General features: G+C 43.5%; 1 protein-coding gene across 1 annotated transcript in view; it reads right to left on the reverse strand.

The window, feature by feature from the left end:
- The window catches only part of AARS2 (alanyl-tRNA synthetase 2, mitochondrial), a 48,765-nt gene that overhangs the window by 13,325 nt on the left and 12,216 nt on the right, over positions 1-23,224 (reverse strand). Inside the window, exons 7-14 of the mRNA XM_070734243.1 lie at positions 20,963-21,071; positions 19,840-19,878; positions 14,949-15,060; positions 14,469-14,596; positions 11,820-11,970; positions 4,948-5,117; positions 4,447-4,560; positions 1,028-1,168 (exon numbers count right to left, since the gene is read on the reverse strand). Coding sequence (XP_070590344.1) covers positions 1,028-1,168; positions 4,447-4,560; positions 4,948-5,117; positions 11,820-11,970; positions 14,469-14,596; positions 14,949-15,060; positions 19,840-19,878; positions 20,963-21,071 — 964 coding nt within the window. The remainder of the gene's footprint in view (positions 1-1,027; positions 1,169-4,446; positions 4,561-4,947; positions 5,118-11,819; positions 11,971-14,468; positions 14,597-14,948; positions 15,061-19,839; positions 19,879-20,962; positions 21,072-23,224) is intronic.

Raw genomic sequence — 23,224 nt, forward strand, 5'->3', positions numbered from 1 at the left:
CCTTTAATCCCGGCCATCTCCGGCTTTTCTGGGCTACCAGAGGAGCCTTTTGGTGATGCTTAAGGAGGCTTTGGCAGTCCAGAGTGAATGAAGCATTTTCCTTTCTCTGGGCACTTGGAAAGAGAATAAACCTCTGCCAGTGCCCAGAGAAAAGAAATGCTCCCTTCACTCTGGGCAGCGACTGTCCTCCTCCTCTTCTTCCTCCTCCTCCCACCCAAATTCTGAGCTTTTATTTCTTTCCTAATGGGTTTGCATGCATTATTTGCTTTTACATTGATTCCTATGGGAAAAAATGCTTCTATTTACACATTTTTCTACTTAACAACCTGGTCATGGAATGAATTAAGTTCTTAAGTAGAGGTACCACTGTACATTGAATTTGGACCTGCAGAGCACACAATTCCCTCCAACTGTTTTTTTAGGGCCTTTCCTCAATGCTAGGTGCTATCCATCTTTGAACTGGCAAAAATCTGTATTATAAGAGATTCGCTGTTCCCATTGCTGATCCTATCTCTCCTTTATTGTCTATATTAAATTACCGATTAACCAAATTTTCCTCCATGGTAAAGAATGACAAAAATCCAGCAGAATTTATATGTGTATTGGAGGGATAAACTTGTGGCGATATGGCCAGCAAACAAATGTATTAAATAAAAATATTGTTTCAATACCAGGACTGCTAACAATGAAGGAAGTCCAAAGGCTGTCTGTCTCCTATGCTAGGACAGCGATCCCCAACCTTTGTAGCTTGGTGGACTGGTGGGGAAAGGGAGAAGGGATTATTCCATGAGAGTGGCAGGTGTGTACACCTATGCAGCTCTATTTGCAGGAGCAGCAAGCATGTGGACCCACTTCACACAAACACAGCCCGGGTCTGAATGAGCCACAGCCCAGGGGTTGGGAACCCCTATGTTAAGGGACAAGATAGTAGGTGTTCAACTAACTTTTGCAGCTCATCTCTAGGTGTGTTCCAAGTTTTCTTATCCTCCCTGCTCTAAACGCGGAGTACTTTGGGAATACCAGGCACCTTGGTGTTGACAAAAAACCGCAGATGCTCAGCAGTCACCCCGGATCCCTGCTGTTCTGTGCATTCTCCCAAGAGCTGGCGGAGTGCAAAATTTAACAAGTGCGTAGCTGTGTGGTTCCTCATGGAAGCTAGCCTCTGGGCCTGAAAACAAAAGCAATGCAGTGGATAAGAAGGCACTGGTATTGCAAAACATTATAATAAAGTTGAACATGCCAGCAATGAAAAATAAAGACTTTTTAATGCATAATGAAATTGTTCTGCCGGCATGTCTCAACCGCCCGTAATTACAGGGTAATTAGTCCAGGAGGACACACACCACATGATAAAAGGAAAACCCAAAAGTTTTTATAAACAGAAAAACAGAAACAGCTCCCTTTTTAAATATCAAAGGGATTTTCTGGTACACACAAGGCACAAGTTAAATGCAGTCCAATTGCTCACCCAATAACTGGGAAATTGAGTCCAATTCTAAAGTCCACAGAGTACACACACACAATCCTGAACAGCAAAAACCACGATCTTGACGAAACAGTGAATCAGATAAACTGCCATGAGGCTAAAACACCAGGCCGCACTTTTATCTGTAGCACTAATTACAGCAGCCCCACCCAACCACAGGTGGCCTCATTTTCTCTTGTAATAATCCTTCAGTTGTTGTCTCCTATGCATCACTCTACGCATGCGTGGATGTGTCATTAATTCTTGTTCAGAATCCAGGGATGATACAGATGACTGATCTCCTCCTGGGCTGTCTGCCAAACTCCCCTCTTCCCTGTCAGTCACGCTTCCTTGGTCAGAGGAGACTTCGTCGGCAGATTCTACTGGGAGCAAAACAGTCCTGTGGCATGTGGATGTCTCCCCCACATCCACCTCCACATTCCTTGGGGCAGGAGCTGGGCCAGAGCTAACCACAACAGAAATAATTTTGAACACGTGAAGCTATGCCGATTCTTAATTTACCTTCCAAAGCACCAACTATACCAGTGATGGCGAACCTATGGCAGGGGGGCCACAGGTAGCAGAGGTGGCATGCGGAGCCATATCTGCTGGCACACGAGCCGTTGCCCTAGCTCAGCTACAACACACATGTGTGGGCCAGCCAGCTGATCTCTGACTCACACAGAGGCTCTGGGAGGGTCTTTTTGGCTTCCAGAAAGTTTCTGGGGGGATGGCAGAAGGCGTTTTTACTCTCCCCCAGCTCCAGGGAAGCTTTTGGAGTCTGTGGAGGGAAAAACATGAGCTTATTGGGCCGACCAGAAGTTGGGAAACAGGCTGTTTTTGGCCTCCCCAGACATTGAATTATGGATGTGGACACATGCACTTTCTTTCAGCACCGGAGGGAAAAAAGGTTCACCATCACTGAACTATACTCTCTAGGAATGTTCTTAGTGGAGATACCACAGACTGGAACAAATTACCGTATTTTTTGGAGTATAAAAGAGGGTAGAAATGTTGGTGCGTCTTACATACCAAATACTGTCATTTTTGGCCTCCCGAAGGCCCATCCCCACACCCCATTTTTGTGAAAAACGAGGCCCGAACTTATGCCCTTACAGATGTTGCTGAACAAGCAGCCCTAGCAGCTCCAATTAAAGGGCAACGAAGGATGCTGAAACTGATAATTCAGCAATATCTGAATACCCCCAGGTTATCTTTAATTAATACCCAAAGAAACATATTTGTTTGTCAGCTCTTTGGGGCAGGGTGAGGTCAAGAAACAAACACTGCAAAGATTCCAGGAATGCTACTCTATTATAGAGCATGACAGAATCTGGAAAGCCTACACTATTAGTTGGGTCTGTCTGTTTGTCCTGTGCCAAACAGAATCAATGCATGATTATTTCTTAGTTTCTATGTCCTTCACCTTCTCTGAAATGAATTGCCGTTTATCCTCCTTTAATATGCTCGTCCATTCCTTCATCAAGGTCATCTCTACATTCTTTTATACTGTGTGTACTAGAACACCAACTTCATAGTTGTTCTTTTTAAAGAGACTGTGATTATTTGTATATAAATTCTTCTGATATCACAAGGTCACCATACTTGTTTTCTAACATATTTACTGCAAGATACTGAATAAACTCCTCGATACTCCAAATACTGCTTCTAACAATTAAACTATTATTAAATTATTTGCTAAGGTCTCTCAAAGAACTGCTTAAGCAGCCAAAATGATGGAATTGGCCTTACTATAACAAATTTACTCTGCTAAAAAAAAATCTATTTGCATATCTTAGCCTCACTTATTTCAATGGGTCACCTATTTGAGAATCATTAAAGAATCCACAGGTGTTTTCCTCTTTATCTTGAATGCACTCTTCAGGCTAAGCTGCAAAATCTGTAATTTGTTAATCTTTGTTAGTTGGATGGGAAACTAAGGGAAATAGTGTTAGTGTCAACCTGCAAAGCAACCTCATCTGAAGCCATTCTTTCTCATGCTTACTCCTGCTTCGTTTCTTGGTGGCCATTCAGAGGGGAAGGATGGGGGAGCTGCTAGTCAAAACAACTATCAGCTGGTGTGTGAACCAAGGTCATGTCAGTGGACACCTGTTGGAGCTGAGTGGGAACCTCTGGCTGAATTGCTTGGCCTATGTGATCTAAAGCAGTGTTTTTCAACCAGTGTGCCGTGGCACACTAGTGTGCCGTGAGACATGGTCAGGTGTGCCGCAAAGCTCAGAGAGAGAAAGAAAGCAAGAGAGAGAGAAAGAAAGAGAAAGAAAACAAGAGAGAGAAAGAGAAAAAGCAAAACAGAGAAAGAGCGAGCGAGAGAGAAAGAGAACAAGAGAAAGAAAGCAAGAGAGAGAGAGAAAGAGAGAGAAAGAAAGAAAGAGAAAGAGAGGGAGGGAAGGAGAGAGAGAGAAAGACATAGAGGGAGGTAGGGAGGGAGAGAAAGAGGGCAGAACAGAGAGGAAGGAAGAGAAAGAAAGAGGGATGGAGAGAGAAAGAAAGGAAGGGAGAGAAAGAGTGAAATAGAGCGAAAGGGAGGAAGAGAGAGAGATAATTTTTTTCCAAACTTTTTTTAGCGCCCCCCCCCCGCCCCGCTCAATGTGCCCCAGGGTTTCGTAAATGTAAAAAATGTGCCGCGGCTCAAAAAAAGGTTGAAAACCACTGATCTAAAGGACACTGTGTGTGTGTGTGTATGTGTGTGTGTGTGTAAATTGTATTCTTTTAACTATCCCTAAGAGCCAGACCCCTTTAGATCTAGCTTCCCCTTTCTAAATGCCGATATGAGGGCAAAATCAACAAAGGTAAAAACCAACATAGAAGATCCTGTATTTTAGTCTTTTGAAATGTTGCTGTGCCCAAGGTGCAGTATGTTTTCCTAACTCCCTACACAATATAAGCTGTTAGTAGGGCATGTTTACAAAGACACTGTTGACCCAGGTACTTTATACAAATTGCCCGCCACAGATTGTTACCTCATCCACAAAGAGTTGTACTTGGTCCCCAACCTTCAGGGTTTCTGAAACGAAGACTTCATGGATTACATAGCCACCAAATACTTGTACCGATTCAACAGGCAAAAGTACATCCTCAAAAGTAGGAAAAAGAACAACTGTTAACATAGAAATTCATTATTTTGTTGGGCAGGTTCTTCTATTATTCTACAGGACAGTCAAGTCATTAAGAAATGTTATTTATCAATGAACTATGCTCCTAAATTAACACTGGGAGAAGTACAGATTAAGATCAGTAGAGGTAAACCTTCTACATTTAGTACAAATATTAATCAGTTTTCTGCTTCCCTTTTGCTTATATTTGCCACAGTGAAAGACTGAAAGAGAAGCAAGATGATATGTCTAGGGAATAAACTAGTGCTGTAGCTTAGAGACTGCAGCCAAGATGCTTATACATTTCAAGGAAGCTCATTCCCAGAGTCATCAGGGAATAATTTCAGTTCTGCCTGGGGAAAAGATTACCTGCTGTCTGCCGCACGTCATATAGCCTTGATCAGATGCTTGACCACCTTGCTCAGCATAGAAGCAAGTCCTGTCCAGCAGGACCCCACAGTGCTGTTTTCCTGAAACTTCCTCTTGAAGAGTCTGATCTCTATATAATGCTAAGACAGTGGCTTGGCATGGCTTGAACACTGCAAACAGCAAGAAAAAAGGTCACAGATTGCAATTCTACAAGGTGGCCCATTCAGTGAAGCCACCTGGATAACAAGCCAATCAGCCAACCATGTAGCACTGATCTGAACCAATGCTCACCTAAATTATTTCAAAGCCAAGTATTTTGCATAGATACAGGGCATCTGTATTCAAGAACACAAACATATTAAAATGATACAGTGGTACCTCTACTTACGAACTTAATTTGTTCTGTGACCAGGTTCTTAAATAGAAAAGTTTGTAAGAAGAAGCAATTTTTCCCATAGGAATCAATGTAAAAGCAAATAATGCATGCGATTGGGGAAACCATAGGGAGGGTGGAGGCCCCGTTTCCTCTCAGGAGATTCCTAGAGAGGCCCCCCACAGAGGTTTCTCCCCGGCTTTTCCAGCCCTGTTTCCTCCCAGGAGATTCCTAGAGAGGCCCCACAGAGGCTTCTCCCTGCCTTTTTTGGTTAAGTTTTGGAGGCTCGGGTTTGTAAGAGGAAAATGGTTCTTGATAAGAGGCAAAAAATATTGAATAACCAGTTCTTATCTAGAAAAGTTCGTAAGTAGAGGTGTTCTTAGGTAGAGGTACCAATGTATTGTTATATACGGGAGTAGTTCCTTCTCTTTGGACAAACTCTGGGAGACAGTGGAGGACAGGGGGCTGTGGTCCATGGGGTCTTGAAGAGTCAAATACAACTGAACAACAAAAGCGCCTTCTCACGGAAGATCTTGCCAGTTTGTGTAATGTACTGCTGGAGCCTTAACAAAAATATGCAGCTTCCACCAAATAGTTGAAGCTGGGTATGTGAAAAAATCTAAGACGTAGAAAGATTAATGGTTGTGGAGACATCTCTACAGTTCCCCACATAAATAATGACAAGGATATATCACTGGCTTTAACTGCATTAAATGGATTTAAATATGCACCCATTCAATGCATGCAATTCTAATAAATAATAATAATAAATACAGTGTTCCTTCGATTTTCGAGGGTTCGAACTTCGCGAATAGCCTATACCACGGTTCTTAAAATAATTTAATTAAAAAATACTTTGCGGTTTTTTTCTATACCATGGTTTTTCCCGCCCGATGACATCATATGTCATCGCAAAACTAATAATTTTTGCAAATAAATAACAAAAAAAAAATTGTTAATAAATAATTATGTTTATAAATATCAGGATCACTAAATGTCTTATTCAATGGTGAGTACCAGTAATAATGGTGAGTAAATGGTTGTTAAGGAAATGGGAAATGGTAATTTAGGGATTTAAAGTCTTAAGGGATGGCTTGTGATACTGTCCATAGCCAAAAATGGTGTATTTACTTCCGCATCTCTACTTCGTGGAAATTCGACTTTCGCAGGTGGTCTCGAAACGCATCCCCTGCGAAAATCGAGGAAAAACTGTAATGTGCTACGATAGATTTCCTTCCTTCAAGTTCAATTCCCCAGCTCCAAACTCAGGAGAGCGAAACTCTGATTGCTCTACAAAAAAGGACAACATATAGGAAAACTAGGAGATTAGATAAATTTGGGGATTACTGGATTATTTAGCCCAATTAGTCTATTATTTAGGTTATATAGTCTATTCTGGCTGGCAGTACTTCTTCACAGTTTTTACTGTTAGGAATGGTTTAGTGATGTCATGGAACTTGTTGCAAGTTGCTAAAATAGGCTTCTTTCCTATACAGTGGTACCTCGAGATACGAGTTTAATTCGTTCCGGACCTGGGCTCTTAAGTCGAGCAGCTCTTATCTCGAATGACTTTTCCCCATAGGAATTAATGTAAATAATTTTAATTGGTTCCAGCCCTCAAAAAACTCACAAAGTTAGTCTAAATTATGCAGAAAGACATGTTTTTAATGAAGAAATGTACATGTACATATAAATGAATAATGAAGTTTCTTTCACTTAACTTGTAAACTTTCTTAAACTTTTAAATTTACATATGTTCAACTTCTCTGCCACCCAATCCTGTAGGACAGAGGTCCCCAACCCTTTTTGCACCAGGGACCGGCTTTAAGCGATCAAGAGAGGAATGGGTGAATGAATGGACGGAGGGTGGGAAGGAAGGAAGGAAAGAGGGAAGGGACAGGAACAGAGGAAGGAAGCAAGGAAACTTATGAAAGGGGAGAGTAAGAGAGGAATGAGTGAAGGGAGGGAGGGAGGGAAGAAGGTGGGAAGGAGAAAGAAAAGAAGAAATAGAGGAAGGGAAGGTAAAAGAGAGAAAGAAAAAGAGCAAGAAAGAAAGCAAGAAAGCAAGAAAGAAAGAAAGGGGGAAGGGACAGGAACAGAGGAAGGAAGCAAGGAAACTTATGAAAGGGGAGAGTAAGAGAGGAATGAGTGAAGGGAGGGAGGGAGGGAAGAAGGTGGGAAGGAGAAAGAAAAGAAGAAATAGAGGAAGGGAAGGTAAAAGAGAGAAAGAAAAAGAGAAAGAAAGAAAGAAAGAAAGAAAGAAAGGCAACTTCAAAGAAAGGCTCACTGAGCATCTCTCACTCTCTCTCTCTTTCTATCCCTCTCTTTCTCTCTCTCCCCCCTCTCTCTTTCTCTTTCTCTCCCCCTCCTGGACTCCCGGATCGCTCGCTTCTCCGGCCAGCAAGCCGGCTGCCCGGAAAAGCATCGCGCCTTTTCACTGCCCTTCCCTGTGCTTCGGAAGCTGCCGAACGCCGTCAGAGGGGCGCGTCAGCGGCTTCCGAAGCACAGGGAAGGGCTTAAGCCGCCGCCTTTTCCCTTCCCCGTGGGAGCAAACATGCTTTGCACCTTCCTAACTCCCTCCCCCCCAGCCAAACTCCCAAAGCATGTTTGCTGCCACACAATTTAGCCAGGACAGGAGCGAAGTAACGTGGACGATTGGGGAGCTGAAACCAGGCGGTTTCAGCTTTCCAATCCTTCACGTTACTTCGCCGCTAACTCCTGAGCCGCGGAAGTTCGCCTTTGGCGTTTGGCTTCAGAAGCGGCGCGGCTGTTTTAAAACGTCGCTGCCGGCCTGGGGGGCTTTGCAGAACCCCCCCAACCCCCAACCCGGGTTCGGTGGCGGGCTAGGAGGCCCCCCAGGCCGGCAGCGACGTTTTAAAACAGCCACGCCGCTTCTGAAGCCAAACGCCAAAGGCAAACTTCCGCGCCTCAGGAGTTAGCTCGCAAACGGCGTGGCTGTTTTAAAACGTTGCTTTTTTCCCCCCCCGCCCGCCTCTCTCGCAGCGAAAGCTCTCCGTCTGTTTTTTTTGCTTTTTTTTTTCCCCCGCCTCTCTCGCAGCGAAAGCGCTACCAGACAGGGGGCTGCAAGAGAGGGCTTTCTCCGTCCGTTTCTTTTGCTTTCCCCCCCCGCCCGCCTCTCTCGCAGCGAAAGCGCTCCGTCCGTTTCTTTTGCTTTTCCCCCCCCGCCCGCCTCTCTCGCAGTGAAAGCGCTCCGTCCGTTTTTTTTGCTTTCCCCCCCCCCGCCCGCCTCTCTCGCAGCGAAAGCGCTCCCAGCCAGGGGGCTGCAAGAGAGGGCTTTCTCCGTCCGTTTCGGGAAAGCGCGCCCCGCTCCTCTCGCAGCCCCCTGGCTGGGAGCGCTTTCGTCCCGAGGAACTGAAGCCGCCGCCGCCGCGAGAGAAGTCAGAGAGGAGGCAGATCGGGCGGGAAGCTTTGCGGCACACACACCGGTTGGGAAACGCTGCCCTAGCCCACTCGGAATGTGAAATTCAAAACAGATCCTCCCACCCCCAGGAGAAGCCAAGGACTCACCAAGTGCTGGATACGAGCTGAGAAGAGCCGGGCTGGTTTGCTTTTCTTCCTTCCCGCGCTGATGCAGAGCAAAGCGTCACGCCCCCCTTACGCTTTTGGCGGCAAAAGAGCCCAGCGTCGCTTCAGAAGCCGCCGAAAGCGTCAGGGGGGCGTGACGCTTTGCTCTGCATCAGCGCGGGGAGGAAGCAAAGCAAACCAGCCCGGCTCTTCTCAGCTCGTATCCCGGATTTGAGCTCGGGAGACGAACAAGAATGTCTCTCCCCTCCCAGCTCTTATCTCGAGTAGCTTGTAAGTAGAGCTGCTCGTATGTTGAGGTTCCACTGTTCCAATTGCCTCCTCCCTCCATCAGCCAACTCCCATAGTGATTGGTGTATAAGACCCGATAGAAAATATTTTGTTGCTCGTGTAAAAGGCCAAAATGCTTCTTCTCCTTCTCTCTTCCCTCACAGAATCCTACATGCAAAAAACAAAATGGAGGGAGGAGACTAATATTCCCCATGGTTTCCAAAGGCAACAGGTGGGGATTTGGGTATATAGAGCTCACCTGGTTAGAAGGGAGGTTCTTCCTAATATGAGGAGTAGACAAAGCAGAACTTCCTACTAGTATCAACTGCCAGAAGCCAGTACCAAAATATTGTACTGGTAAAATATTGACCATGTGATTCTCTTGTACGAGGTTCACATAGCCTCCGAGTCTACGGAGAGGGGCGGCATACAAATCTAATAAATAAATAAAAAATAAATAAATATCCATTTGAAGGCAGCCATTTGGAAGCAGGCAGGGCCTTCAGGCACCTTGAAGCCTTCTGAAGGGCTTGCCTGCTTCCAAATAGCTTCTAATTATTGTCAGAGAGAGAGGTGACTTGGACTCTTTTTTTCACTATGACGCAGATTTTAGAGGAAGGAACACAGCTAGGAAGTCTTAGGGATGCAAATCATCCCCTTTTCCATCTTTAATACCACACAAAACCAGAAAAGAATGCTGAAATTAGCCTGAAAAACAATGGTTTTACTCCATGATCTGAGGCAAGTTTTAAGGGTGGAAGTAGAACTATTTGCTTCATTAAAGCAGTGTTTCTCAATTATTTTCTGTTACGCCCTCCCCCTAGGAAGAAGTAAACATTTTGTGCCCCCCCCCAACTCTCTGCTGGGACGATTGTTTGCAATATTTCACAGGTTTACACTGAAGAAACTCAAGTGGCTTATCAGCATGATTGGGGTATAATGTGTTTAAGTGATGCCTTAATGTATTTGGCTTCATGCTGTCCCCTGCCAACATTTTTAGACACAGTAAACATAGCGGTCTTTCCTCGTCTCCCATCATAGTCATACTGAAGCCAAGCGCTACATGCGCTTCATCATATTTCCTCATCTTAGCTTTCGGGAGACTTATGTTTGTCTCATTATCTCCGTCTCTCTCCTCCTTTCTTTTCACCCGTTAAATATTTTTCCATGATGTCTCTTAAAGATTTGTTAGCTGCACTTCATATCTCCTGTTGTGTGCTATTGTTCAGTGTAAAAAAACCCTACTCCTTGTGGCAAAAAAGTACATTCTCTGGGGTCACGTGTCCCCCCTGTATTGCTCCACGCCCCCCCAGGGGAGACCGCCCCACTATTTGAGAAATGCCGCCTTAAAGTCTGCTGTTGCCATTCTCCCACGTACACCACGTGTGAGGAAAAAAAGTAAATATAAAAAGAAAAAAAAAAGAAAAAAAATGTTACCCTCAGTTGTTTTGATGAAATCACTATGACAACAGATCTCTTACTGACCTTTTAAGTTCAGGAAGCAGAGATGCAGCCATCTGACCCCCTCAAAGAGAACTTCCCCCTCCTCATTATCCAAGATCACTCTATTTAGCTGAAGCATGCAAGCGTGCAGCATATAGACCAGGGTATCTATGAGACCGCCTTCTGCCGCACGAATCCCAGCGACCGGTTAGGTCCCACAGAGTTGGTCTCCTCCGGGTCCCGTCAACTAAACAATGTCGTTTGGCGGGACCCGGGGAAGAGCCTTCTCTGTGGCTGCTCCGACCCTCTGGAATCAGCTCCCACCAGAGATTAGAACTGCCCCCACCCTCTTTGCCTTCCGTAAGCTCCTTAAAACCCACCTCTGTCGTCAAGCGTTGGGGAACTGAAATATCTCCCCCTGCCTATGTAGTTTTTTGTGTATGATATGACTGTATGTATGTTTTTATATATTGGGGTTTCTTGTTTTTTAGACTTTTTAAATGTATTATTGTTATTTTAGATTCTAACTATTAGATTTGTCATTATATATTGTTTTTATCATTGCTGTAAGCCGCCCCGAGTCTACGGAGAGGGGCGGCATACAAATCTAATAAATAATAATAATAATAATAATAATAATAATAATAATAATAATAATAGATGCCATGATAAAATAAGAAATGGATGCCTGTGTGTGTTTTTGTAAAACTCACAATTATGCTGCTTTTTGGATTTTCAAATCAGGTAATGAGCCCAGTTATTCTACTCTAACAAAAACTTTTATCCCCCTACTGGAAAACAGCAATAGCAATAGGCTTTAGAGTTATATACTCAGGGGTGGGCTACTGTCTGGACAGGGGGGAATGCAGTGGAGTAGCGAAAATGGAGCTCCACCCCAGAGAACCTAACTTGCACTAAAAGATGTTGAAAAAAAATGCAGGGTGTCCTGCATAAGCCATGCCCATAGTGTGGTAGTAAAAATGTTGGTAGCCCTTCACTGTATATACTGCTTCATAGTGCTTTACATCCCATTCTAAGCAGTTTGCAGAATCAGCAATCTGGCCCTCATTTTACCCACCTTGGAAAGATGGAAGGCTGCGTCAACCTTGAGCTGGTGGTGAGATTTGAACTACTGAACTACAGCTAACAGATAGCTGAAGTAGCCTGCAGTACTGCACTCTAACCACTGTGCCACCCCGGCTCTAAGTAAGCCTAGACTTCACTAAGGACGGTTGATCCTTACCATATTTCCCATCTTGTCCACGTTTATAGTCATACTTGGGGGAATCATCGGTAATAGGCACATTCCGCTGTTGCAAGTGGGCCAATGAAAGCACATCCAGCTGTTTCCTAGCACTATGGGGCTGCTGTTGTGGTGTCAACTTAGCATTGTGCTGCACAGATATGGGGATGGAAGGAAAGAGACAGAGAGAGAGAAAACACAAGAATGAGACACATCAATTTAATAAAAGCTGTTCACAGAATTCTGAAGACTCTAGCAGTTCACAAGACTATCCCAATCTAGGATCAAATTTAAGTTTTTGAGACTCTTTGCTCCCTTTTAAATCAAGTGTTGGGGAGGTGCAATTCAATGGTTACTATGAAATTTCATTCCAATTTAGTTTGCACCTGCACATCTTTTAGAGAGAAAAAAAATAAGGCTATTCCATTCAGAAAAAAACCCAGCTTAAAATTAAGACAGATGTCAGGCCAAAAGCCATCATGTGGAGTCAGAGGCTTTGGCCTGCCACAGCCACACAGCATAAGAGAATCGGGAGGGGTAGGAGAGAAGTTAATAGCCACAACAAATTCCTTTCCCAGAGTCCAAGGTCATCTTTTGTTCTGCGTCAACTGTACAAAAGAGAAAGTCAGTGAATCCATGCACCGGACTGGTCCACGTGATTGCACTTGTGGGTGTGGGGATGTGAGATGAACCTTAACCTGGGTGGAGTACTGGAGAGAAATTAGTATCAGAATGGCCGAAACGTAACCAACATGTCTGCTAATAAATCGAACCTTTTGTGTGAGAGTGGATTCTGATTTATTTCTCAGATGCTATTTGGGGCGTTGACAACAGATGTCAACAATATACTTTATTACGACCTTTCCCTGAAAATAAGATTCGGTCTTTCAGTTGACCTTTGAAATAAGCGCCAAAGCTTATTTTCAGAGGACGTCTTTATTTTTTGGCCCTACCCTTTAGGGCAGCTTAATATCCCAGAGAAGATGAAAATGGCACTTCATTTGTAGCCTCTGCTACCGCAAAAGGCATTGCTGGCTCCCTGAGCATGCCCAAGGACAGTGAGCAGGCTTTGTGAGAGCTACAGTTGCAGCTTCTTCCTGCTTTAGCTTTGCCCTCAGTGGAGGGCAGCTTGACATCAAAATAGTGGGTGAATTGTTTGTAAAGCTGTTGTGATCTGCCAGCAGCTCATGTAGCTGGTAGCGGATTCCATCCAAGATGTGGCCAATGAGGTGACCTGTGCAGCTGACACCCAAGTCGGACAGTGAGGAGGACTTGGTGTCAGAGGCAGAGGTTCAGCCAGGGCCTTCAGAACCTATAGCAACTCGCAGCAGTGATGAGGAAGAAGAGGAGGACATTCCTCTTAACGCAGAAGCATGCAAAGGCAGGACTGGCTACTCAGGAGGATGTCTCCTTGGGAGTAGGCTAGGGGCTAATTGGCCACTCCCCAAGCCTACTTAAGACAACACGAAGACGGAAAAAACTTTGCAGGAAACAACTCGTTTGATAGTTTGTTCATTCATGTCCCTCTTGTTTGGAAAACCTCTGCTCGGCTTATCTGTTTTGCCTTCCATTTTGTGGACTGATTCCAGGCATCTTGCCAACCTCCATAATATCCTGTGATATCCAGGACAAATTACATATTTTTGCTTTATGACTTTATGGACTTATGCCAGCTGTTAATGCCGTAGAATTAACAGCTGGTTTTTTTTCAAGATTTTTAAAGATTTGTTTGCCTGTGACCACTTCTAAGCCAGTTTAATATTTATTTGTTTGTTTGTTTGTTTGTTTGTTTGTTTGATTTGATTTTTATGTCGCCCTTCTCCTTAGACTCAGGGCGGCTTATAACATGTTACCAATAGCACTTTTTAACAGAGCCAGCCTATTGCCCCCACAATCTGGGTCCTCATTTTACCCACCTCGGAAGGATGGAAGGCTGAGTCAACCTTGAGCCGGTGATGAGATTTGAACCGCTGACCTTCAGATCTACAAGTCAGCTTCAGTGTTCTGCAGTACAGCACTCTACCTGCTGCGCCACCCCAGCTCATAGTAGTGGTTAATCAATTAAATATAGATTTGTGCTAGGTTTTCTCTGGTTCATAGCTGGGGCAGAACAAAAGCTGAGAAAGTGGGGCTAATACACGAGGTGTGGGTATGGGTCAAGCTTGTCATTGCGGCTTCTTGCCTTTTGCGAACTTTTGGCTGCAGAGACCCTGGCTTGTTTTTCTCCCTCAAACTCCATCAGAAATTATCTTTGCAAGGCTCGTTACACTGGTACAGCCTCTTGTGACAGGATGTTATGAGGCTTGTTGTGTTGTCACATAAGTGGTGGCATCGCCACACGGTTTGTTGTGGCAAAGCAACCACAAGGTTCATTGTGCCGTTGTGCGCACGAGCACTGGCACCACTGCAATGATCCTTGTGTCCTCCTGCCACTCGCCGCTTGTAGTCTTCCAGCTATTGCTAATTTCCCAATATTCTTCACAATTTACCATAGGGCCTGCTGGGAGCTCCCTTTTAGCTATGGCTAGAAAGCCATGGGTTGCCTATTCTTGCCTTAGATTTCCCTAAAAGTACCATTTTAAGACATTGGTCACAGGAAAAAAATAGAACCATTAGGATAATTCATAAAAAGACACATATGAGCCTTACTTCGGCATGTTCCTGAGCCAGACGATCAAAAGTAGCAATGTCTAGCTGTACTCCTTTTTCTTCAAGCATCAATTTAATGAGATCCAGGGGGAACCCCAAATTTCTATAGAGAGACCAAGCTACCTCTCCTGCAGGCAAAAATATGAACAACTTCAGCAACTTTCCTATGTTTAAGCATGTCATCCTATAATGCAGCATCTACCATTTTTTATGCTTCCTAACTAGAATTTGAATTCATATAAAAAAAGTCAACCATAGGATAACCACCGACTGTGATTACAGAGATAAGACATCAGAAATTTGTACATTCATTCCCGTTAACCAGCCAGGATATCACTCTTTCATGCAAACATGGTCAAAAGGGAAGGACAAGTCAAAGCCCGGCAGGTGGACTTTACAAACAAGGTATCTATCTCATTACACTGTACACTGCACTTTGGCAGCTAGCAGTGATTGTTTGTGGGGAAATGAGACCCTTGCCTGGGAAGACTTTGGAATGATTCAATTTCTCAAGAGTTCGGTTTATAACTCGCCGTCCTTGCAAGAGAGAAGAGAAAAACGCTGCCTCGTTTTCATTGATGATATTCATAATCTGCAGGGAGATAAAGAGGCAAATTGAAGAGGCACAGAAAATTAAAAAAATAAACCTATTGCTTAGAAAGCAATTTATTACGAGGGTTGAATAAAAGATGAAGAGGTAAGTTAAAAATCTGAATAGCCAAACTTTTCCAAGGTATCTTGCTCACTAAGAAGATGTAGTGCAAACATGATACAGGCTCCTCGCTTTTGTAGAATTCTATTCTCCTGCAATCCCATGATCCAAATGGAGACAAGGGAAGAGTAAGAAATACATAGCAGGGGGGAAAAGGTGTCTGTCCTAGAAAATAAAATCCAGATTTCACACCCAACTGAAATTGGTCTAGTTTTTTAGATACATCTAGTGCACAAAAGACTATCATCTTTTGTGGACTAGATAATTAGCTACAACATAGGTATCTCTCATGGAAACCTTTTTGGAACTGAGGCCACAAAGTAGAATGCAGTTCTTACTTGAAGATATAATGAACATCATTAAAATATATGCACTAATTTTTTTTTGCACTTATGGTTTGTTCTTAGTGTCACATTTGGTGAAATATTTTTGACACAGTAGTTTTAGGGATAGGCTGAATTCCTACAGCCAACTTTCAAACTGACATAACACACAATTTGCAATCTATTAGCTGCACTCAAAAGGATAATTTAGGATAAGTTAAGACATAAGACATATTTTTTTACTGTCTTATTTTATGAACAAACTTTGTGCAAAGTTATACAAGAGCCGGAGTGGCACAGTGGTTAGAGTGCAGCACTGCAGGCTACTTCAGTAATTCAGCAATACAAATCTCACCACCAGCTCAAGGTTGACTCAGCCTTCCATTTATTTATTTATTTATTTATTAGATTTGTATGCCGCTCTTCTCCGAAAAACTCGGGGCGGCTCACAAGAGGCTCCATCCTTCCGAGGTGAGTAAAATGAGGACCCAGATTGTTGGGGCAACATGCCGATCCTGTAAACTGCTTAGAGAGGGCTGTAAAAGCACTATGAAGTGACATACAGTGATCCCCCGGGTATTGCGACCCCGATCATTGCGAAATGGCTATATGGCGATTTTGCAACCCGGAAGTAAAAACACCATCTGCACATGCGCGCCCTTTTTTCTATGGGCACGCATGCGTAGATGGCGCCGGGCAGATCAGCTGCTGGGCGGCTTCCCTAGGTCTTCCCCCTCTTGCTGGCGGGAGGGCGAGCAGCGGGCATCAGCGAGGAGTTTCCCCAAACTCCTCGCTGCCCGTGCGCCCGCCCTTCGCCCGCCCACGCCGTTCATTCTCGCTGCTTCCCAGCTGAGTCCTGAAGCGAATTGGCTTCAGGACGAGCGAGCGGTGCGAGCGAACGGCTTGTCCGCCGCCTGCATGCCCGCGCGCCCGCCCGCCCGCCCTTCGCCCGCCCACGCCGTTCATTCTCGCCGCTTCCCAGCTGAGTCCTGAAGCGAATTGGCTTCAGGACTCAGCTGGGAAGCGGCGTGAGCGAACGGCGTGGGAGGGCGAAGGGCGGGCGAGCGGCAGCGAGGAGTTTGCGTGGGCGGTGGGGAAACCCCAATCTTCGGCTCCTCGCTGCTGCGGAAGTAAAAACACCATCTGCGCATGCGCAGATGGTGTTTTTACTTCCGCAGCGCTACTTCGCGAAAACCCGATCAATGCTAGGGGTCCTGGAACGGAACCCTCGCAATGATCGGGGGATCACTGTACAGTGATCTCTCGGTTAGCGCGGGGGTTACGTTCCAAGACCTCCCGCGCTAACCGATTTCCGCGTTATACTGGATGCGGAAGTAAAAACCACCATCTGCGCATGTGCGCCATTTTTTTCATGGCCGCACATGCGCAGATGGTGGAGTTTGCGTGTGGGCGGCGGGGAAGACCAAGGGAAGATTCCTTCAGCCGCCCAACAGCTGATCTGCTCCGCAGCGCGGAAGCAGCGAGGAGCCGAAAATGGGGTAAAGGCAAAGGGGAAACCCCATCTTCGGCTCCTCGCTGCTGCCGCGCTGCGGAGCGGATCAGGTGTTGGGCGGCTGAAGGAACCTTCCCTTGGTCTTCCCGCCGCCCAGGCAAAGGGGAAAGATCGCTTGCCACTTTGCAGCTTGGAGCCTTGCTTCGCCTCCTTCGCTGCAATAGGCAAGCGGCAAGCGATCTTGAGAAAGAGAGAGAAAGGAGGGCGACTTGCCAGTCCACGCCCCCCTGGATGAACAGCCTCGCATGGCCCCAGCGCCGGGCTCCGCTGTTGCCTCCGCCCCCATTCGGCTCTGCAGCTGAGAGGCCTTCCCGGCAGAGCCCTCCCCAACAGCTCCCGCCGCCAGCGCAAAAAAGAAAAGAAAAAAATATCCCCAAAAGAGGCAGGCACAAAGCGGGGGCACAAGGGGAGCTGCCCGGCAGAGGTTGCTTTTTTTCTTCTCGTGGGCAAGTGGAGGGGGGGAGAGAGAAGGGAGGAAGAGAGTGTGAGAGAGGAAGAAAGAGAGAGAGAAATGATAGAAAAAAGGGGAGAAAAAAGAGAAATGAGAAAATGATTGAAGCATAGTGACAGGAAAGAAAGAGAAAGAGACAGAGAAGTGACTCTTGGTGATGACGTATGACGTCATCGGGTGGGAAAAACCGTGGTACATAGCAAAAAAAACGCGGACTTATTTTTTAATTAATATTTTTTGAAAAACCGCATTGCAGCGTTTCGCGCTAATCGAGAACGCGCAAATCGAGGGATCACTGTATACTGTAAGTCTAAATGCTAATGCTATTATATATCTTTTTTTTAAAAAAAATTATTTAACATACATAAGTGCTTAGTAAACAGTGTAAGAAAAATTAGTCTGCGGAGAGGGACGGCATACAAATTTAATAAATAATAATAATAATAAATAATAATAATAAAGTTATATATATCAAAAATTTTAATGGTTTTCAAATGAAGGTTTCTTCTCACAAAAGGTTTTAGAAAATTAACTAGAACTTTCTTTGTCCAGATTATATACAGTATATGTGAATTATTGATTCATTGGGTTAAAAAAATACTGGAAAAGAGGACTACATCTTTCAAAACAAAAGAGGCAAAAGAGAGACAACACACTTTGCCTAAGCTTTCTGGCTCTAGATGAGCCGCTGGTTTATAACTTCCTTCACGTCAGAAGGGCAAGTCTCCTGCCTGCATTTGCTCAAGTGTGGCACAGAGCTCAACTGTTGGGTTGACCTTTAAAGTGCATGCTGTATTAGCATAATTGCTCAGGATGCAGCAGTGAAGCCCAATTTCACCTCCATTCTTCCACTATTTAAAATGAGATGGAGAAAAAAATGCATCAAAAACTGGAAGCTAGTATAGTATGCTGATGAAGAGGGAATGGCTAAGGAAATACAGTGGTACCACGGTACTCGACCACAATTCGTTCCAGAAGTGTGGTCGAGAACCGATTTGGTCGAGTACCGAATTTATTTATCCCATAGGAAATAATGGAAATGGATTTAATTGGTTCCCAGCCCCTGTTAACTCGCTGGGAACCAATTAAATCTATTTTCTTTATTTCCAATGGGATAAATAAATTCGGTACTCCAAGCTGCAGGAAGGGTGGGGGCGGCTGCAATCCCGGCAGCTTTGGGGGGCTCCTTTCCTCAATGCTTCATATTATTACCTGTAAGCAGCTGCAAAAACTTTCTCCTTCCCGGCGGCTGCAACGGCGGCGGCTTCCCTTCGAGGAGCAACAGCGCCGGGAACGTCACGTAATGAAGGGAAGCTGCTGGAGCGGCGGCATCTGCTGAGATGGCTCCGGCAGCTTCCCTTCATCACGTGACGTTTCCGGCGCTGTTGCTACTCGAAGGGAAGCCGCCGCCGTTGCAGCCGCCGGGAAGGAGAAAGTTTTTGCAGCTGCTTACAGGTAATAAGAGGAAGCAATGAGGAAAGGAGCCCCCCGAAGCTGACGGGATTGCAGCCGCCACCACCCTTCCTGCAGCTTGGAGCTCTTATAGAGCTCCTCAGCACCCTGAAGCTGCTTGGATTGTAGCAGCCCCCGCCGGTAACATTTCGGATAATGAACAAATTTTTCTGTGGCTGTTCGGTATCCGAATTTTTGTTCAGATACCGGAGCAAATTTTTGCCGAAAATTTTGTTCGTTATCCGAAATGTACGAGAACCAAAGCGTTCGAGTACCGAGGTACCACTGTAATTCCATGAACATATTTGACGCATGGAAGGGAAAAATTTCCATTACATACATACATATTTATATTTATATATATATACATACATTCTATTCTAATAGACACGTGTCCTGGTCAAGAATAGATATGTATCAACAGATTTATTAGCAAATATACAAAATGTGAGCATTGAAACTGATATGTGGACTGATCACAACCCGTTAATTTCTTGGAAAGGACAAAAGGAAAGAACTAGATGGACTTTAAATCAAGAAACACAGAAAGAAAAAGAATTGACATTTTCTTTAAAGAGAATAAGAATAGGAAAAAAAGAATAGAATAGAATTCTTTATTGGCCAAGTGTGATTGGACACACAAGGAATTTGTATTGGTGCATATGCTCTTAGTGTACATAAAGGGAAAAGATACATTTGTCAAGAATCATGTGGTGCAATGTTTAATGATTGTCATAGGGGTCAAATAAGCAATGAAGAGTGATATCATGCTTCAAATTGTATGGGACACAGCAAAATACTATATTAGAGGACTGGTGATGAGAGATATGAATGAAAAAAGAAAAGGAAATAATTCCACTATTTCAAGCAATGTGTAATAATTAGAGATCTACACAACTCTGAGTGCAGTAGTTGCTTACCTTCTCTGGATCCTTCTTTAGTTCTGGATAAGCTTCTCCCTGCAAAGGAAACATCAACTCATTACAAATCATTACTAGTACAACTCCCACTTCTCCCCAGCCTTAATTTACATTATATGGAGTTCTCTGCTTCCGAAATTAGGATTTTGTTTTGTTTTGTTAGTCTCATGCCAGGAATTATATAATATAGCAGATTACTCCCACCACTCACCCCCAATTCTATGCAAAAATAAAATATCTGAATAGGATTAACGCGAGTGATGAAAATCATTAGATGTGTTGACTTAACACGAATATCACAAAAGGCCTTTCAGGCCCTTCATGTTATTGGACAGAAACACTTCCATAAGAGCTGCCTTTCCGTTAAGAAACATGGCAGAATATTATGTAACCTGGAATCTACTGTATGATTGGCTTGAAAAAACGAAAACAAAATAAATACATTAAAGAATAATTTTAGATAAATTCAAGAAAATACTGATATTATGATTAAGGTAATTACTTATAAATTATGCTATATGATGTTATACAATACTGTATATGTAATACAGTATATGATAGAATATTATGTTTAGAAGTGAAAAAACTATAGGACTATATTAAATTAGCAAAGAAGCAAGAATTATTCATCAATATGAATACCACAAAATAATCCAACAACCCTAGAAGTATAAGTGCATACATGCAACTGTTTTTTTTAAACTGTGTTTTGTATAGTGTTTTGTTTGTGTGTGTTTTTTAATGTATATAAATTAATAAAAACTCTTTTAAAAAAAAGAAATATGGAATTCTGTAAACTAGCAAATCCTACGATAATTCTGTTCCTTCTGCACATTTTCTACTTAGCAGAAGGGATGTGATATATCTCATTGGAATAATAGAATGTACTATTTCTTCTAATATTGAAACCATCTGTAGAACAATTAGATAGTTTTAACATCTGCATTAAAAAAAATCTGCTCTTTGACTTTGTCATATCTCCCATACTTCTAGCAACTAAGGGATTCCTCATCTGATATCGGAAGATGATAAGGTAACATCTGATAAGGCAACCAATACCGCGTTAGCAAAGGAAGCTGGCTCAAAGAAATATCCTTGCTTAAGAAATCAAATTCTAAGTTACCAGAATTTCTACTACAACAGGAACCAAACTCGCCAAGAACCCAGGTGGAGCGTGGAGGACCTCAGAAGAAAACCGAACAGCCCTGCGCAAGATCTGACGTAGAACAAGCCTGCAAGGAAGAAATGTTTCAAAAAGAAATTAGCATTTTGAGTGAGTAGGCAATTTTACTTTTTCAGAAAGAAGTCCGAATAGTGTTCCCTCCTTTATCGCGGGTGTTACGTATTAGTAGTGGTGTTGAATTAAATAAGTGTATACAAACTGGGTGTTGTGTTATGTTTTTCGTGGGAACAGAACATATTTATCTTATTTTATTTTATTTATTTATTAGATTTGTATGCCGCCCCTCTCCGAAGACTCGGGGCGGCTAATAACAATATAAAAAGACAATGTAAACAAATCTAATATTAAAAACAATCTAAAAAACCCCAATTTAAAGAACCACTCATACATACCAGATTAGAACGGCCCCCACCCTCCTTGTCTTTCGCAAATTACTTAAGACCCACCTTTGTCGCCAGGCATGGGGGAGTTAAGTTATCCTTTCCCCCCTAGGCTATTACAACTTATGAATGGTATGTTTGTGTGTATGTTTGGTTTTTTAGAATAAGGGTTTTTTAGTTGTTTTTTATTAATTGGATTGTTCATGTTGTTTTACCACTGTTGTTAGCCGCCCCGAGTCTGCGGAGAGGGGCGGCATATAAATCTAATAAATAAATAAATAAATAAATAATAATAATAATAATAATAATAATAATACAAACATACCATGTATAAATTCTATAAGCCTAGGGGGAAGGGAAATTTCAATTCCCCCATGCCTGACGACAGAGGTGGGTTTTAAGGAGCTTGCGAAAGGCAAGGAGGGTGGCGGCAACTCTGATATCTGGGGGGAGCTGGTTCCAGAGGGTCGGGGCCACCACAGAGAAGGCTCTTCTACTGGGTCCCGCCAAATGACATTGTTTAGTCCAGTGATTTTCAACCTTTTTTGATCCGCGGCACATTTTTTACATTTACAAAATCCTGGGGCACACCACCAACCAAAATGACACAAATCAAATCAAATCAAATCAAATCAAATCAAATCAAATCAATAAATAAATAAAAAATGCATACATACATACATACATACATACATACATACATACATACATAACCCCCTCATATATACAATCCCATGTAACATCCCCTTATAAATACAGTCAATCATCAATCATCCCTCCTGAAATTTATACCACTGTCTCATTTATGGGTACTTCTCCTGTCTTTCCCCCTTTTCTCTCTCATGTTTCTCATTTCTCTCTCTCTTCCTCCCTTTTTCCCTCATTCCTATTCCCTCTCACTTCTCTTTTTCCATCCCTGTCTCTCTCCCCCCCTTATGTGTGTGTATGTATACACACTCCAACCATTTCCAAAACCAGTTGAGGGCTGGGTTTTTTTTTCTCTTTTATTCTTTTCAAAAACAGGTGTGGGCTGGGGGTTTTTTCTTATTATTTGGATGCTTTTTACCATATGCTTCAAGAATCACCTCTCTCTCTCTTTTGTTTCACTCTCCTCTCATTCTCTGCCTCAATCATTTTCTCATTTCTCCTTTTTTCTCCCATTTTTGTTCTCATTTCTCTCACTCTCCTTTCCTCTCCCTATCTGTCGCTTTCTCTCTCTCTTGCTATCTTTTTTTCTCTCTTGCTTTCCTTCTCTCTCTCTCTCGTTCTCTTATTTTCTCTCTCTCTCTCTTGTTCTTTCTCTCTCTCATGCTTTCTCTCTCTTGTTCTTTCTCTCTCTGTTGCTCTCTCTCTTATTTTCTCTCTGTCTCTCTTTCCTTTCTCTCATTTCCTCTTTCTCTCTATCCTTTCTATCTCTCACTCTTTCCTTCTCTCCCTCCCTTTCTCTCTCTCTTTCCTTTCTCTCATTCCCTCTTTCTCTCTATCCTTTCTATCTCTTTCCTTTCTCTCATTCCCTCTTTCTCTCTATCCTTTCTATCTCTCACTCTTTCCTTCTCTCCCTCCCTTTCTCTCTCTTTCCTTTCTCTCATTCCCTTTCTCTCTATCCTTTCTATCTCTCACTTTTTCTTTCTCTCCCTCCCTTTCTGTCTCTTTCCTTTCTCTCATTCCCTCTTTCTCTCTATCCTTTCTATCTCTCACTCTTTCCTTCTCTCCCTCCCTTTCTCTCTCTTTCCTTTCTCTCATTCCCTTTCTCTCTATCGTTTCTATCTCTCACTTTTTCTTTCTCTCCCTCCCTTTCTGTCTCTTTCCTTTCTCTCATTCC

Source organism: Erythrolamprus reginae, chromosome 1 (assembly GCF_031021105.1).
Source record: "Erythrolamprus reginae isolate rEryReg1 chromosome 1, rEryReg1.hap1, whole genome shotgun sequence".
NCBI classification, from domain to species: domain Eukaryota; kingdom Metazoa; phylum Chordata; class Lepidosauria; order Squamata; family Dipsadidae; genus Erythrolamprus; species Erythrolamprus reginae.